At 41.2% G+C, this 17,105-nt stretch overlaps 1 protein-coding gene across 1 annotated transcript in view; it reads right to left on the minus strand.

The window, feature by feature from the left end:
- Positions 1 to 9,233, minus strand: part of LOC134543235 (uncharacterized) — a 41,211-nt gene extending 31,978 nt beyond the window's left edge. The window contains exons 1-5 of the mRNA XM_063388138.1: positions 9,135 to 9,233; positions 6,939 to 7,072; positions 5,132 to 5,324; positions 3,565 to 3,741; positions 27 to 204 (exon numbers count right to left, since the gene is read on the minus strand). Coding sequence (XP_063244208.1) covers positions 27 to 204; positions 3,565 to 3,741; positions 5,132 to 5,324; positions 6,939 to 7,072; positions 9,135 to 9,216 — 764 coding nt within the window. The 5' untranslated portion in view covers positions 9,217 to 9,233. The remainder of the gene's footprint in view (positions 1 to 26; positions 205 to 3,564; positions 3,742 to 5,131; positions 5,325 to 6,938; positions 7,073 to 9,134) is intronic.
- Positions 9,234 to 17,105: the final 7,872 nt, after the last annotated feature.

The following is a 17,105-nucleotide window of genomic DNA, read 5'->3' on the forward strand; positions in this document are numbered from 1 at the left end:
GAAGGGGAAGGGGGACGAGTGCTCACCGCGCGATCAGCTGGTGGTGCATGTAGTAGAAGAGCTCTCCCTTGCGGTCCTTCTGCACGCCGTACTCGTCCGGCTTCCACCAGAAGGGGAAGTCCATGTGCCAGTGGGCGTGGTGACTGTTCATGCCCAGGTCCTCGCCCAGGTAGGCCACGCGCTGCTCCGGGTTGCGGATGGTGCCTGCGACACGTCGCCACCCTCGTCACCACCTGGTGGTCTCCCCCTCTCCCTCCACCGAGTGGCGTTCGCCAATCACCTGTCGTTTCAGTTTGCGAATCGAACAGATATATTTTCACGTACTATTGCAGATACGTGAAAACAACTGTGACTACAACATGGTGTTCGCAGTAACACTAGGTCCAGATTGTTACCCGGGAATTTATGCTTCGGGTTGTCCCATTGCCTCCAATAGTTAAAGTTAATTAATTGCAAACCGCGCACGTTAATGATTGAATATAGCGGATTATCTTTTATCAGGTTAAAAATATTATTCGGCAGTTTTCTGTGCTAGTAATACACCCTTCGTAACGCTGCAACGGTTTCTTCAAACCCTCTACATAAAGGTTCGCCTCCTGGTAATGGAACGAACGCCTTGGCAATAGGCATCATGGACTTCGAATACGCAATGCGTGTAGCCTAAGTACAGGCGCTTAGTAAACATATCCTGAATACCTTTAAACAATCTACGTACTCGAGTCGAAAAAATATAGATACCGTTTTTTGTGTAATGAAAAGGGCGCATTTTTGTTGATTTAAAAAAGATCAACAATTACAAACAAATATTACAAAAAAATTACTGTTGTCAACTCGTTTAATTTCCAGGCGGTGAACTCTTAAGCTGAGGAGTTTAAGAAACTGGTGCAGCATTATTAAAAGTGCTTGGAACTAAATGAAAAATATGTGAAAATGTAAAGTAGGTCTGTAGTAAACTAAAATTGTATAAAACAATTTTTTCTAAAATAACCAAAAAGAGCTTACTTTACGAATATCCCTCATACATATCTATTGAAACGGCTCCGATAAAAGTGAAAAAGACTTGAAAAAAAACCCAACCCGGGATTTGGACCTGATTTTATACGAGGAATGTTTTTTTAATATGCTCCCTAATTTATTAAAATTATTACACTGTTAATACTATAAAGTTTACCTTTGGCTTTGTGTAACTTTGGTTCGCGCCATCCGCCACAGACGGCAGCACCGTGGTTGTTACGCATTTCCGTTCCACGCGGCTTCCATCGCATTTACGAAATCACCCAAACCAAATGTCGTATAGCGAGAGAGCTAAGCAATGTGTCTTAAAACAGTGAGAGTAGAAATAGCACCAAGAAGAGACGACTCTGGAGTAATATACGTGAGAGAGATGCATGCAGACAAGTATATCATCGTTGGAAAGCTTTCACGCTCCAGAGCCGTCTTGTTCAAAGTTTCTAGTCATGCGATCTGTCCGACATCTTCGCCATGCTTGCCTTATCGCTCGCTACCACCCTGCTCAAAACACTTCCGTCCAACCCAAAGCAACAAGCGCCTGTCGCACGCGAGAATGCAAGCCCGGACCGCAGTTCAGTCCCGCAGGTAGCATACCAGTCGGGGGCGTTCAATAGTTTTGCTTCAGGTTCACCATTGGGTTTATCTGTTTGACATCAGCTGATTTAGACTTCTTCTCTGTGAGATTATGTTTTCATTTTGACGTGATAACGTCTTATAAATCGATGAACGTCGGCTGCACGTACGAAAAAGCATGACTCATTGTCACGTTCCGCCTGAGCCGAGCGTGCAAGAACCGGCCAACCACCGTGCGAGAAAATCTTCTATAATATCAAACAGGTTAAAGGCGGGATTTTAAACTAATTGTTCGTGATTATATTTTAAACAAATTATTTAAATTAAATTTGCAATAAACTGTAAATAATATTTTAAAATTAAAAAAATATTAAAATTTTCATCAATGTTTTCTTATGTCGTTATCACGTAAAATTATCGTCCGTAAACCGACTTTACAGACAACCCACCTTTTTTATTTTTATTTTTAGAAATGACAAACAAATGCTATGGCGTATGTCCAAGGAAATTTATTATTTCACGCTAATAGCCATTCAATTTTACTTTTCCCTTGATGCGGGTATTCTGGAGATGTGGCGGGGCGTCACTCTGCGGGGGGTGGGGTGGGGGGTATGACGTCACCGCAGGGGTCCGTGGAAGGGAGAGGGGAGAAGGGTGCGTCGCGGGTTGCATCGGCCACAGCGGCAGGCGGCGCGCGGGCGGACGACAGGCTGTTGTTGTGTCGGCGACAGGAGTGGTTGTCGCACCCGGCTCCGGTCCGGCGCTGCTAATTACCGCAGCTAATTGCCGCTGTCAGCTGCAGGCCCGCCCCTCGCACGTGGCGCGCCACGCGGCGGGGCTCGGGAGAGTTGGCAGGGATCGAACAAACAACCCCACCGTCCCCAACCCTCGACCTATCCCCCCATCCCCCAGAAACAATACAACAACGTGAGCTAGTCTTTTTCAGTACTCGCCAGTGTAAACATCCGACCTCGCTAACGAAACGCGGACACGAAAATTTAAAGCAGAATTCTTTTTTAATAATGCCGAGCGTGAAAAAGTGACGGGAGTTGTGCTTTCAACTATTTACATTTCTAGAAGCGAATCACACGTACATAGTTTCCGCTCCCGCACTGCAATTAGACTATCGAATCACTTGTTTAGCAGATCGAAATTTTAAACTACAAAATGAAACGGCTCTGATATGAGTGAAAAAGACTTGGAGAAAAAAAAAATTCTAAACCCCGGCTTTTTACCTGATTTTAACACAGGATTTTATTAAAAATACAGCCCATCTTGTTAAAATAAATTAAACTGTTGATACTATAAAGTTTCCCTTTTTCTTCGTGAACTTTGGTTCATGCCAATTTGTCACAGATGGCAGAACCGTGGTTACACATATCCGTTCTATTCACGAAATCACTCCTACCAAATGCCGTATATTGAGAACTAAGGCACTACATATCAAAAAGGGCAATATTTCTACCATTTCTACCATTTTTGGGTTGAACTGTATATTTCACTCTTGAAATATGGATCTAAATTAGTATGTATGGGGAAAAGAATGCTAACACATGCACAAAAATTTCAAATATTACTGTCAATCGTAATTCCGTCATGAGCAAGGTACATACAGCACTCACGTGGTAGTTGCGGCATGCACGCGGTAGTTACGGGACGCGCGCGATAGTTACGGCACGCATGCGGTAGTTACGGCACGCGTGCCGGTATTGCCGGTGCTGTACCTGTGAAGTTCATGCGCACGACGGCTGGTTCATTCTCATCTTGGCCTTGTAGACCTCGCTGTTGACGTACATACAGGGTAATGTACGGCAGCACGCGATAGCTACGGCACGCACGTGGTAGTTACGGTACGCACGCGATAGTTACGGCACGCACGCGATAGTTACGGCACGCACGCGGTAGTTACGGCACGCGCGTGATAGTTACGGCACGCACGCGGTAGTTATGGCACGCGTGCCGGTATTGTCGGGGCCGTACCTGTGAAGTTCATGCGCACGACGGCCGGCTCCTGCCTCATCTTGGCCTTGTAGGCGGCGTGGATGACCTCGCTGTTGACGTACAGGTGCGGGTAGATCTCGTAGGACGGCGGCAGCACGATGCCCTTGGCGTCGTCGCGGTGGATCACGGCGACGCTGAGCGCGTAGATGAACTGTCCTGCAACATGGCGTCGACGGCGGGTAGAGTGCGCACTGGAGCTGCGCGCCAGACAGCGCGTGTGTACGAACTCATGTCCTAGTGGTTCAATTATATTTATCTAAAACAGTATGAACAACTTCTGTCTTTTCGGAGGCCAGATATTTTAGAAACTAATATGAGGGCCAGACACATGTGAATAAATACAAAATTGTTGCAACATTGTTTTAATATCATATTATTTTGTAGGAAAACCAAAAAAATACAACGTGTGGCAAGTGATGAAGAAACAATCATCTAAGATTATTATCTTCAAAAACCTTAAATAATCTAGATCTACGAAGAATTGCCAGAAAGAAAGCATAGATGTTAAATTAATTGAATAATTAAGTTAATTAATTCTGTGTAAATATATTTGTTTCATAACAAGATGTAATGGCATCTTTTTCTACACATACAGACAAATACGAGTTAAAACATAACAGTTTACATGAAAATGTTTTTTTTTTTCCAGATCGATTCTCCAGGCAGGCATTACGAAAGGATGTTGCGGCAGGGGCTGTTTTTGACATTTCTCTGAGTGTTTATGTATTCATTTTTCTTTCTCCGTTCTTCAGGTTTTTCTCTATGACATACAGAGTAAACCAGAAAGTGATTTTTTTTTTCCGAAGATGATGTTTTAGATCAATCCTCTCGAATGCAAGCATCATGTTAAAAAAAAGTAGTGTTCTGATAGTTAGTAATAAGTTCAATGAAATATGTACTGCATAAAGGGCATGCGGTGGGTTGGGGGTGAAAGAGGGAGGGGGCAGACGCCTCCGCTCCGTCACGGCCCTCGGAGCTCACACGACCAGTGAGAGTAACCCCGGGACACTCTGGGACACCAGGGGACACTCAGATATACCGAGGGACACTAGGGGACACTATCTTTGAAATATTTGTGCAATGGGAGTGCATGACTTGATGTAAGCTTTTGGACATACGCCATTATTTTTTGGGTTCAATATTTTTGTGCTTTCATCATTTGTGGGGTTTTTTTTTTCGTTCTCTTCTGTTTTTTTGAAAACTATTGTATTTGTTTCGTCTTTTCGTTTTGCTGTGTTTTTGTCTCGTTTCAACTGTTGTGCTAAATTCTTTTGTTTCGGTATTTTTGTGCTGTCATCATTCGTGTTTTTTTTTTCGTTCTGTTAGTCCAATTTTCTTTGTTTTTTTCTCTGTTTTGTGGAACATATTCCTGTTGTGGAGTATTGTGTGGTGTTTATATCCTGTCAACAGCAATTATTTTTGCTTTATTTGTGTTTTTTGTAGTTTTCTTCTACAGACATACATGTGCTTAGCAATGGCGTATGTCCAAAAGCTTACATCAAGTGACCAGGGGACACCCAGGGGACACCCAGGGGACAGCACTCACCCTCGTTGATGCGGTCGCGCGCCCAGCAGGCCGTCTTGTAGAAGGTGTCCCAGTCGAGCGCGTAGAACAGCGACTCGAACAGCAGCACCATCTCCTCGCGGTGCTGGTCGTCGAACAGCGTGAAGATCTGGCCGCGCGGCAGCAGCGCGCGCGAGTGGCAGCGCTTCACCAGCGTCTTCACGGGCACCGGGTTCTGCGGGCAGGCTCGCTCGCTCGCTTCTCTTCGGCGGGGCACACACACTAGCACACTCGCTCACTCGCACTCTCACACACTCGCTCACTAGCTCGCTCACTGGCTCACTGGCTCACTTCTCTTCGGCGGGGCACACACACACTAGCACACTCGCACACTCGCACACTCGCTCACTCGCTCACTCGCTCACTTCTCTTCGGCGGGGCACACACACACTAGCACACTGGCGCACTCGCTCCCGTCCCTCGGCGGGGTTCACACACTCAACAACTCGCACACTCGCACGCTCACTCACTGGTTCACTCGTACACTGGCGCACCTCACCGCGACTGGGAACTGCTGTCTCACAGGACACTGCCGCTACCGGCAGCCAACAAAAGGCCAGGCAGAAACTAAACAGCCGTAGCTGGATGGTGATGATTGGCCGATACGTTTTTGGCAGGGTATTAATGTTCACTGCCTGTCGTAAAAAATAACTAATACAATTATTTTTTGTGAATTATGAATCGTAATTTTCATGTAAAAGAAGAATTATGAAATGTCTCTCCCATTTTAAACTAAATTTTAATTTCGAGTTTATTATCTCATACAGACCTAAACACTAGTAATTAATTAGGTGCAATATTTTTTTCCTTAACCGTAAGTTTGAACTTAGTGTTGTAGTCATTTAAAAACAACATTATTAATTGTTTCACTGTTTTATTTGAGGTTAATTAGAATGTGAATGTAAAAAGACATGATAGAAATAGTTCTAGTGTTATAGTACTTTAATCCGGCACTCCGGCACACCGATCATGCCCCAAATCAGCGACTTGGCCGAATCATCGAACGTAAATTTGAGTTATAACGGGAACACCAAATGTAAACATGAAAAAAGTTAAGACCAACAAGTTGGTTGGGCTTGGGTTAGTGCGCCATTTTTGATTTATCACATATTAAATTCTATGTTCTTTATTTCGCCGCAATCCCTACGGTAGCACTGGCAATTCGTTTTTGTTGTTAGTTTTATTTGTCTGATATTCACGGAAAATTCACGGAAATGTTGTTGACTTTAAATTTTTTTCCTGACTAAATTGTGTTATGAATATTCACGAGAGGTTGATTCTCCGTGGTCAAACACAGCTCGCTGTCGCAAACACAACTTCACTCGCGGGGTCGCATTTTCGGAAGTGGTTCCGTTACGGAGTTCCGTCACAAGCAGGAAGCACGGAGTGCCATCACAACTGGAAGTGAAGCACGCAAGCATGCAAGTGAACTTATCTGTGTGCTTCTAGCGTGCTTCCACTTGAAGGAACGTCGCCATTTTGAAGAAGGAAAAAAAAGTTTTGTATGTTTTGTAGGTTATGTCCCGTAAAATTTATTTTCTTTTTTACGTTTCACCAATATTATTAAATGAAATATATATATATTAAAACACGCTTTTAAGGAAGTTCCAACAAGTACATGTACAAACAATGAATCTCCAAAAAAAAATAATTTCTTTGAGAAAAAAAATAACGTGCAGAATCTGTTCGACTCGCTGACGGCTTTTGAAGAGGATTCGTCGAGGGCAAGTGAAGGACAGCGGAACTACTACCCCGGGCAAACAAGTGGGGGGGGGGGGGGGGGGCTCACCTTGTATCTGTTGAGGTTGTTGGAGGGCTCGTACTTGTTGCCGAGCTCCGCCTGGTCCTTGTACCTGTTGGGCTCGTGCGGCTTGTTGAGCAGCTTCAACACCTCCCGCTGCTTCAGCAGGAAGTCCTTGTCAGCTGCGACAACACCAACAACACTCCGCTCGTCAACATCTGGCACCACGAGTTCACTAACAGTACTTTAGTTAAAAACTAGCTAATGACAGGCATGAGTTGCAATGCCTGAATAATTTTTTTTTGTAATTAGTTTTAAGTAGGTACACATCTCTCTATCTCTCTCTAATTCTCTATCTCTCTATCTCTCTGTATCTCTATCTACATAAATATTTATCTCTCTATTTATCGCTCTATAGCCTCTATATACCTATATCTTCTATATCTATACATCTCTATATATGCCTCTTTATAGCAATGAAAATATTAAAATTCTATACTTCTGCCTCTCTATGTTCTTATCTATCTTTTAACCTGTCACATGTGTGACATGTGTGTATAAAACACGCGCGTATTCGAATGCAACGCTGCGTCTCATTTTTTTAAGCAATCGGTGAACTTTAGGAAATTTAAGATTTCGGACGAACGAAAATTGTCATTTGATGATCCCAAGCTATTACGTACATTTTCATGGAAATTTTAGAATAATAGCAATTGTTCCATGTCTACAGCAGGAACCCACTTTTTAACATATCACTGAAAATAAAAGCGCTGAAAACATTTATAACTTTTTTTGACACTGGTGAATGTACATAATATGATACTTTTGTTTACAAACATTTAAATTCTAGCAGTTGATCCAGATAAACTTCACCTCATTGTGTTGTGTGACGAAATGACAGAGACACGGGATTATTCAAACGTTTGATTTGTCAAACGTTGAACACCGTAGAATATTTGACTCGTAGATAAGTATTTATTAGGCAATATCGTATTTAAATTTGTATTAAAATCGAAATAGACTATTTGCAGCTGTCATAATGATAACTGATTTTTTTATTGTAATGTGTTAATTAGTATACGTATTCAGTCCAGAGTGAACGTCCCAAGGAAGTTATTCTACTGCTCTCGTACGACCGTGTGATGTGGTTGAAAGCAAGAGAAGGTTGGTAGCAAGATGGTAACATTCTGTAGCTCTAAGCTGAAGTTGGACTCGTAAATAGTGTACTTGGTGACTGTCATCAAATACACTAGATACTAATACAGGACAGTTATATACCAACATCACATGAGAGAGTGTGAAAAATAACCTAGCGGAAAGAGGCGTGACTTCACAATATTATAAAGATAAGTCGTTAAATTATATATTATATGTTGTCAAACGATTAGCCTCTGTTTTAAGGAATTTGAAGCAGTGGAGATTTATCTCCCCATAAATCTGTGTAGTTAAGAAATATTTTTCTAAAAGATAATGCTGGCACCATGTGTATTAAAAAGTTATATTGTTCATACTGGGTATTAATCTGCCGGAAAAACGTGACAACAACGCCAGGTTTCCATACAAAAATTCTTGGAGCTGTCCGGCGTTAGCAAACAAGCCACTGACTAACACCGGACAACCCCAAAATGAGCGAACACCTGGCTTTTTCGTCACGTCACTCCGACAAATGGCGGACTGTACGCCCAGTACGAACACAGCGTATGCTTAATTCATTTGGCGCGAATATAACTCTATTTTCTCTTATAAAACATTTGTATTATCGATTTAAAATTAATTGCTTTAAAAATCTTAAAAAAAGGGATATCTGTAAAGTCGGTTAACGGACGATAATTTTACGTGATAACGTTAGTTATAGAAATAAACTTTAATCAAATCAATGTCAATCAATTGTTAATTTGAAATGAAGAAATTGGACGAATAAATCAAATTTTTTTTAAAATTGCTGCTTTTAAAAAGCCCGCCTTATCCTGTTTGATATTGTAGAAGATTTTCTAGCACGGTGGTTTTGCCGGGTTCTTGAACGCTCGGCTCAGGCGGAACGTGACAATGAGTCACGTTTTTTCGTGATTGCAGCTAGCGTTCATCGATTTATAAGACGTTATCACGTGAAAAAAAAAGAATTATTGATGTTCGACAACAGATAACGTATATGCAATGTTTGGCGACCGCTAGGGGCTGGTGTTGGAGTGGAGCTGCCCAGACGGCCTGGGGGGAGGAACGCGAGGTTGGCAGCACTGCTCTCACCTGGAACCTCGCCCCGCGAGTACTTGGCCGCCGCCAGCTGGGCCAGGCCCGCCAACAGCAGCGCCGATGTGGTCCACTTCATGGTCGATGCGAGTCGCCGCCGGTGGTCTGCGGGCGCGCCGGCGCCTGGCATATATGCGACCCGTCGCGCGCCGCACGGCCCCCTAGGCCTCGGTGGTGCCGTGTGTGGCGCCTCGGTGGTGCCGTGTGTGGCGCCTCGGTGGTGCCGTGTGGCGCGCTCCTCGGCTTCCCGCCGTCTGCCTCGTCGACAGCTCGTCAATCCACCGCGCCCGTCCGTCTTCCCCGGCGTGTTCTACGTATGTTGTCCAGGTCTGCTGTCTGTTGGAACTCACTCTCTGTCCGTCTGTCTGGATGACTAGATTTCCTCCACGGAATTCTTGCGCAGATATTTTAAGCTTGAACGTGTCGTCGTTACCTATAGTAGCTTCATCTTCGGGTCCATCTGTTCGACATCAGCGTATCCAGGAGGCTTGTTCTCTGGGTGTTTATGTTTTAATTTTTTTTAAAAAAAATTATTAATCTTCATTCTTGACAAACAGTGCAAAACTACAAAGGCGTATGTCCAAAAAGTTGTATCAAAAGCGTTTTTTTCCCTCCTTTGTACGAATCAATCAAAGAACGTATTGTCAATCCCACTTGATCCGCCCAGAAATTACCAACTTATACACAATTGCTTTCATGGCATTTATTAACTTCTCTTCTTAACGTCTCCGCCCATCTGGGCACACACACGGCGTCCAGAGCTCCAGGGTGTTCCGATGGTGTCTGTTCAGGAAAATAATTAAAGGATTCGCTGAGGGCGGTTGAGTAGTTCTGTTTAAGTATTTTGATTTAAAACACGTTTTTTAGAAGGGTTAAAATGGAATGAAAAATCCGGTCAAGATGCTTGAAACCATTCGAGGACCTCGCATTACACCTTTATATTCAATTCTCCGCCCTATAATGTTGTGTTTACCGCTCCTAAGCACGACGAGAAGTCTGCGCGCCAGTCCAGAGGCTATACCGCGCTAGAAGCACCAGCGAGCGTAGCGCTTATCATCCCGCCTCGCCGACACACACACACCCCTGACGAGGCGGGGGTCTTAACCACGACTCTTGTCACTGGAGGTAGAGGGTGGTTGTACTCAGACTGGGACTGAGGACAATCCTATCTGCTGTGGGCCAGCACACGGACAGGCATTGTCTCAACGAGATACCGGCCTGAGCTAATCGTGAAGTAGACCAATCTTTGTCTTTGTTCTTGACGTATAGTTGCATCGATGATTTAAGATTTTTTTTTACCAACGCCTTTGCGTAGACAGCACAGAAAATCCTGTGGAAGAAATTAGTCATAAAATTTCTTGAAAAAACAGACGGACACGGCTGACAACAAGAAAAGTAAACAAAGAAAAAAAAGTGAACTTGGACAACACAAAGAAAACACAGAAATGATAGGCGACACCCAGCGACGTGACAAAACAAACACTCTGGACACAACAACGATAACAGCACAGACGAACACAAAAGGCTTCCCTAGACAAAACATTTGCGATGTTTCGGGAACTGAGATCTGTTCCCGTATTCAGGCACAAGCATACTGATTTAAACTTTGATTTCTGTGTGGCTGCATATTCGTCCCTTTTGTCACTTTTTGAGGTTTTATTTTATTTTATACGGTGTAATCAAAGATGGAGTGTGCAGAAAAACTCATCTTAAAACAATCTTCCCAATTTCAAGAACCATTAAAAGAGAGTTCCATCACTGCCTTGAGTTTTGTCTCACGTTCCAGGCCTCCACCAAAAAAGTTTCTAAACATAATTTACAGTCTTTATAAAAATATTTATAAGTAACATTGATTTAATAAAAAATTGGGGTTTTTGTTACCACATGCAAAGAAATAAGCTTGTCACTATTTACACGAGCTGATTTTGACATATAGGCAAAAGAAAAAAAAAATGTCTATGTCAGATAATTGGTACATAGTTTAAAACTAGTGCTAATTTAATTATACACATTTAAATAACAACAAAAATGATTTCAGAGACAATACAAAATATTAAATATACAGTATGAAAAAAAGCGGTTGGTTATTTTTTATGCTAACATATATGAGCGTTCCAAGGGAGGGGACTCAAGGTGACACTGGAATTGAAATCGAAAGAACCAGAATTTGAATACCGATTTCTGTTTCTCACGGTTTTCCGAGAAAAAAAAGTAAACTGCAAGAATGGTTCTCTAGGCCATTCCTGAACAATTCCCTGATTGCTGATGTTTGTTTTTCTTGGAAACTGTCTTAAAATGACTTCGCTGTCAGAGAGACGTAAAGCTAACGAAACATAAATTTATAATTAAATAAACACAATAACAACACAATTTAAATACCTTTAGAGGTCGCTCAAGGGTAGAATATTAATATGTTTCTCAGTTGCACACTATAACAAGTTGGAATTGTGAAAAAGGAATTAAGCATTGACTACAATCACTTTTTTATATATTTTTTTTGTGTTCCTATCCAAATTTTGATAAAGCTAAGTGTACATTATTTTCGGCAAAATTTTTTTCTCCCCATGTTTTATTTTAACTATGCTGAATTTTCTTTCACGTCTGTCCCTGTATGAATAACAAATCCTTAACTCAGTCGCAATGACATGAGGTAGTTACGGCTATTCCTCTACTTTGATCACTTTGGTCACACGAATGGCTTAACTCAAGAGGATTATTCACTTTATTTATTTTTATTATTGAAAGGACGGCGCGATAATAACAATCCAGATCAAAGAGGCCGTTTTGTTTGCATCGACGCTGATTGCTTGTTAAATATTAATTGCCTGTTGCGAGTCACGTAATCATGGTTTGAACTGCAGCTACCAGTGGACCAGGCTCCTTTGCGCGAGCTGTTAGGTTGGCAGCTGTGGTGACGTTATTTCCAACGCAGTTATACCAACCACTGCTACTTCTTAAACTCCCTGTTTTAATAGTCTTCAAAGGTGGGTATTCAAAATACATGTCCTCAAATTTATCTGGTAAATAAAACATTCAACATTTCGCACCGACTTACTTCTCTGCAGAAACTCACACCAAACAACAAGCAGAATGAAAGTGTGACAGTGACCTTTGCAGGGAGTGACAGTGAACTTGCAGGGAGTGACAGTGACCTTTGCAGGGAGTGACAGTGACCTTGCAGGGAGTGACAGTGACCTTGCAGGGAGTGACTGTGCCCTTGCAGGGAGTGAAAGTGACTTTGCAGGGAGTGACAGTGACCTTTGCAGGGAGTGACAGTGACCTTGCAGGGAGTGACAGTGACCTTGCAGGGAGTGACAGTGACCTTGCAGGGAGTGACTGTGCCCTTGCAGGGAGTGAAAGTGACTTTGCAGGGAGTGACAGTGACCTTTGCAGGGAGTGACAGTGACCTTGCAGGGAGTGACAGTAACCTTACAGGGAGTGACAGTGATCTTGCAGGAAGTGACAGAGATCTTGCAAGGAGTGACAGGGTTGGAAACCTTGCGTGCGCACGGTGGATGAATTGTAAGGGAGCATCCCTAATACTCATGGACTGGGAAAAATTTCACAGTTTCAATTACCCCGAGGGTAGACTCCTCAGTACTCTAAATTATCGGGCTACTTTCCCCTATTAATTGGCTGCTCTCTGGAGGATTGTGTTAACTGGGATGCCCGTAATTGGACCCTTGCTTGGTTGCGGGTCTCTCATTGGCTCAAAGTTCTCCTCAAAGTTGTAGAAGCTGGCCAAGCTAGACCTAATCGCTAGAGACCTGAAAAATTCGCGGGTTCATTTTGTGTTATGATAAAATTCAAATAATAATACCTTAGTGCTGCTTCTGCCATTGGTTCACTGTTAATCTGGAGGACTGAGGGCCAATTAAAGACCCTTACTCATAGAAGTGTCGAATCAACAGACCACCCAGTCGTGACGACTCACATGTCAGCAGCCAATGAACAGTTGGCATTTGCCCGAAGGTGTAGAGGATATTGGATTCTATCCTGAAGGTAATTGAACCCGTGAATTTTTCCGGTCTCTACTTATCGCGAAATGAAACCGCGAAATTTTCCGGTCTCTACTTATAGCATGAGGGAAAACCAATGAATGAAAATTATAACAAAAATTGAATGATAATGAGTATGACTAAAGTTTGCTATCCCATTCATTACCGATATTGTAGGTATAATGCAGACAGTGATTAAGTCCATAATGATATAAAATTTAAATCTGCCTAATAAAGCGCAGAGTTATACCTAAAAAGAAGCACAAGCCAGTAGCTCAATCAGCTGATAAGTAATAAAATTAAAGCTCTTCTGATAAATGCTTAGTATCTAAAATATTGTTCGAACCAAATTGACTGAATCGGCTTAGTCAATTTTTGCCACTTATCTGACTTGTTCACTGTTTGGAGTACGTACCTAAGATATTTTAATTTTTAATTTCCCTCAATCTGATTGTGGGATTTGGTACTTATTCCTAGCTTGCCAACCTGAGACCAATTACAGTAAAATACATAAATTTTTCTTTGAAAAATAAATTTGGGATTTTATAACAATTTTTAAATTCATAAAAAATATTATAAACAAATATTAGGAGAAAAACACAGGTTAAAATTTATACGTATTACAAAATATTAAAACATAAATTCAGATTATGATTTTAGATATGTATACGCCTAATGAAAAAATGGCAGATAAAAAATGGAGATGAGTTATGTACGCGCGTTAGAGGTCATGCCTACGTGGCGTGATAAAAAAAAACTACATACAAATAATAAAAAAAACATAATAAAAAGACTGGAGTAATATTACGAACACGGTAGGTAAAGTATAAATTCAATCGAAAAAAAATATTTATATATATTCTCAATATTCAATATTAATATAAACACGCGAATAAAGTTAATTTTTAATTTGGTAAAATAATAGAGATAAAATCTAATTAATAATGAAAATCAATAAATAATCTGAATGTTTATTCTAATTTATTAAATTTAATTATAATAATTATTCAGTTTAAATGCAAATAATTTATACAGTCGGGAAAACAGCCTTATTGATATAAATACACCTGAAGAGGTTTACACACACAGTTCCTATTACTAATATTCGCCATTAATAATTTTTTTTAATGATATCACATTTGTAGGTAGCCTTTTATTTTACATCCTGTGAAAATTTCGTTGCATGGTGCGTGCGCATCCTAATAATTATTTATCCGTAAAGTCGGTTTACGGACGATAATTTTACGTGATAACGTCATAAGAAAAACATTGATGAAAAAATTGCATACTTTTTAATTTTCAAAAAATTATTATTTACAGTTTTTTGCAAATTTAATTTAAATAATTTGTTTAAATATAATCACGAACAATTAGTTAAAAAACGCCCGCCTTGACCTGTTTGATGTTATAGAAGATTTTCTCGCACGGTGGTTGGCCGGTTCTTGTACGCTAAGGCTCAGGCGGAACGTGACAATTTATTCGTGCGTGCAGCCGGCGTTCATCGATTTATAAGTCGTTATCACGTCAAAAATTCTTTTACTGCTTTTGTGAAGAAGGGTTCGATGAAGTTTGTAGTGGTATGTGTAGGTATCGTATGGAAAGCTCTCGGCGAACATGTTGTCCGGGTGAGGATTGTCTCCCGGTGGTCTCACAGGCGTGAAGCGGGACCCGGGGCGGGTAAACACGGCACCAGGCCTCGTGCTTGTTGTTGTTTGTCTCGCCGCGCGGCTGCTGCCCGGTGATAGCCGGCCCCGGAGTCAACACACGGCGTGTCGCAACACGCGCCCGCCGCGGCCATAGAGTCGCATTCACCGCTCTCGCTTCCTCCGTGCGGCGTTCACAGCCAACCTGACAAATCTGAAAGTTTACAAAACAAAAATGGGCACCCTTGTTTTTTTTTTTTCCATTTGGTCGTTCTTCACTGCGAATATTCACCATAAATGTTTTTAAGTTTTATCTATTTTTAAATACGGAACAACCGACACACTAATTTCGTTTCAAAAATTAAAAAAAAAAAAAAATGCATTGCCGCGAAGTATGAATGTTTTGAAAACCATAATTATAATTTAAAAAAAGCACGGGCATATGTCTGCGTGAGTCAAAAATTATTCCGTTTGCTATTATACTCAATACGCCACTACTTTAATACACCATTCCATAATTTGGAAATATATATTTTTTTTAAATAAATTTTATTGTTTTCTTTACATTTAGTATTTTTTTCGAAGCCGTTTCATTATATTGTTTTAAATTTCGGTCTGCCAATCGAATGTTTCGATAGTCGAAGTAGCTGCTCCGGCAGCGAATTCTAGCGGCGGGTGCGGAAACTACGTGTGATTCGCGTCCATAAATTTAGTTGAAAACACAACTAACGTATATATTTATCACGCTCGGCATTATTTTAAAGAATACTACGTTTAATTTCGTGTCCGAGTTTCATATTATAAGTGTATTTGCAACAAAAAAATGAAAAAAAAAAAAAAATTCTCGTTACCGAGGTTAGATGTTACATGTCTCTGGTGAGTACTGAAAGACTAACTCACGTTTTTTTTTCAAAATTCCTCCTCCCAAAAATTAAAAAAAAAAAGGTTGAGTATTCTGTTGCTTCTAACGTTTACATATCTTTTGGAACCCATTCACAGAACATATTTAAATATTTACAGTGCGTTTATGTAGAGTATTTGAAACAATGTAAAGTGTTTTTTAAGAAGGCCATAAATAAAAAGATCCCCAAGTTAATTTTATAAAATATGCAAAAGTACTAAGTGTTTCAACGTCTACTCGTCATCGTGCATTCAGAGGCGGAATGCTTTGGGAGTGCCCCGAGAAAACACATTGGTTCACTCGCAGAGCTGTCAAGGGCCCAGGGGAAAATCATTTGGCCAGTCCCTCCTCATTACTTAATGTCATCATCACATCATCATCATCATCATCATCTGCTTCCCACCTGCGGCCGGGTCAACAAAGTAAATTGCCTCCATCTTCCACCATTCCTCCTTATTCACTTTATTCTATTCTTATCCTTTAACTGTCTGCTCTTCCCATCTCCTCGTTGCTCTTCCTTGCGGTCTACTTCCTGTGTACTTCAACTCCATCATTTTCCTAGGCCGCCTCTCTTTTATCGTTCTATGTACATGGCCATACCATCTCATTCTTTAGGATCTCATTCAAGTCATACTTCTGCTGTAGCTTGCACCGTCTATAAATTATTGCAAAAAAGATTTTATTTAGTGTATTTTTAGCGATTTGGTTATCTAGGTAAAATTTGATTATCTAGGAAAAAATGTAATATTATTATCGTTTGCATATGTAATTTAACAATATATTTTAACTGTGTAAGTGTAAATAATACAAAACAAATTGTTGATTTACACGGCAACTGTGTATTGTTATTGTTAAGTTTTTAGAATGTCAGCCTACTACATTGGGTGTACAACTTCACGATATTGCGGTAATTTTGCACAAGGAATATTTATCTGACAGGCACACAGGAAATGTTGCCCTGATATGAACACAGGAATGAAAGTGAATAAACTGACACTTGCTGGGAGCACCGGGAATCGAAGCCGTGTACTTCCGAACGACAGCACCACATATTTTATTTGCAGGGAGTCGCTCGGTACAAGCAACAAACATCGTCGACTTCATCGTCACCATCACCACCATCACCTTCGTCATCATCACCATCGCAACTACAACCATCATAGCAACCACACCATCAACACCAACACCACCATAATCTATCACCACCATCACCATAATTATCACAATCACCACCACAACCATCACAACAACCACACCACCACGATCACCAGAACCATCATCACCTACACCACCATTATCACAACCATTATCATCACCATTACAACTACAACCACAACATTCACACCACCATCATCACCAGCACCATCATCACCTACACCACCATTATCACTACCATTATCATCACCATTACAACTACAACCACGAC

This window comes from Bacillus rossius (assembly GCF_032445375.1).
Source record: "Bacillus rossius redtenbacheri isolate Brsri chromosome 9 unlocalized genomic scaffold, Brsri_v3 Brsri_v3_scf9_2, whole genome shotgun sequence".
Lineage (NCBI taxonomy): Eukaryota > Metazoa > Arthropoda > Insecta > Phasmatodea > Bacillidae > Bacillus > Bacillus rossius.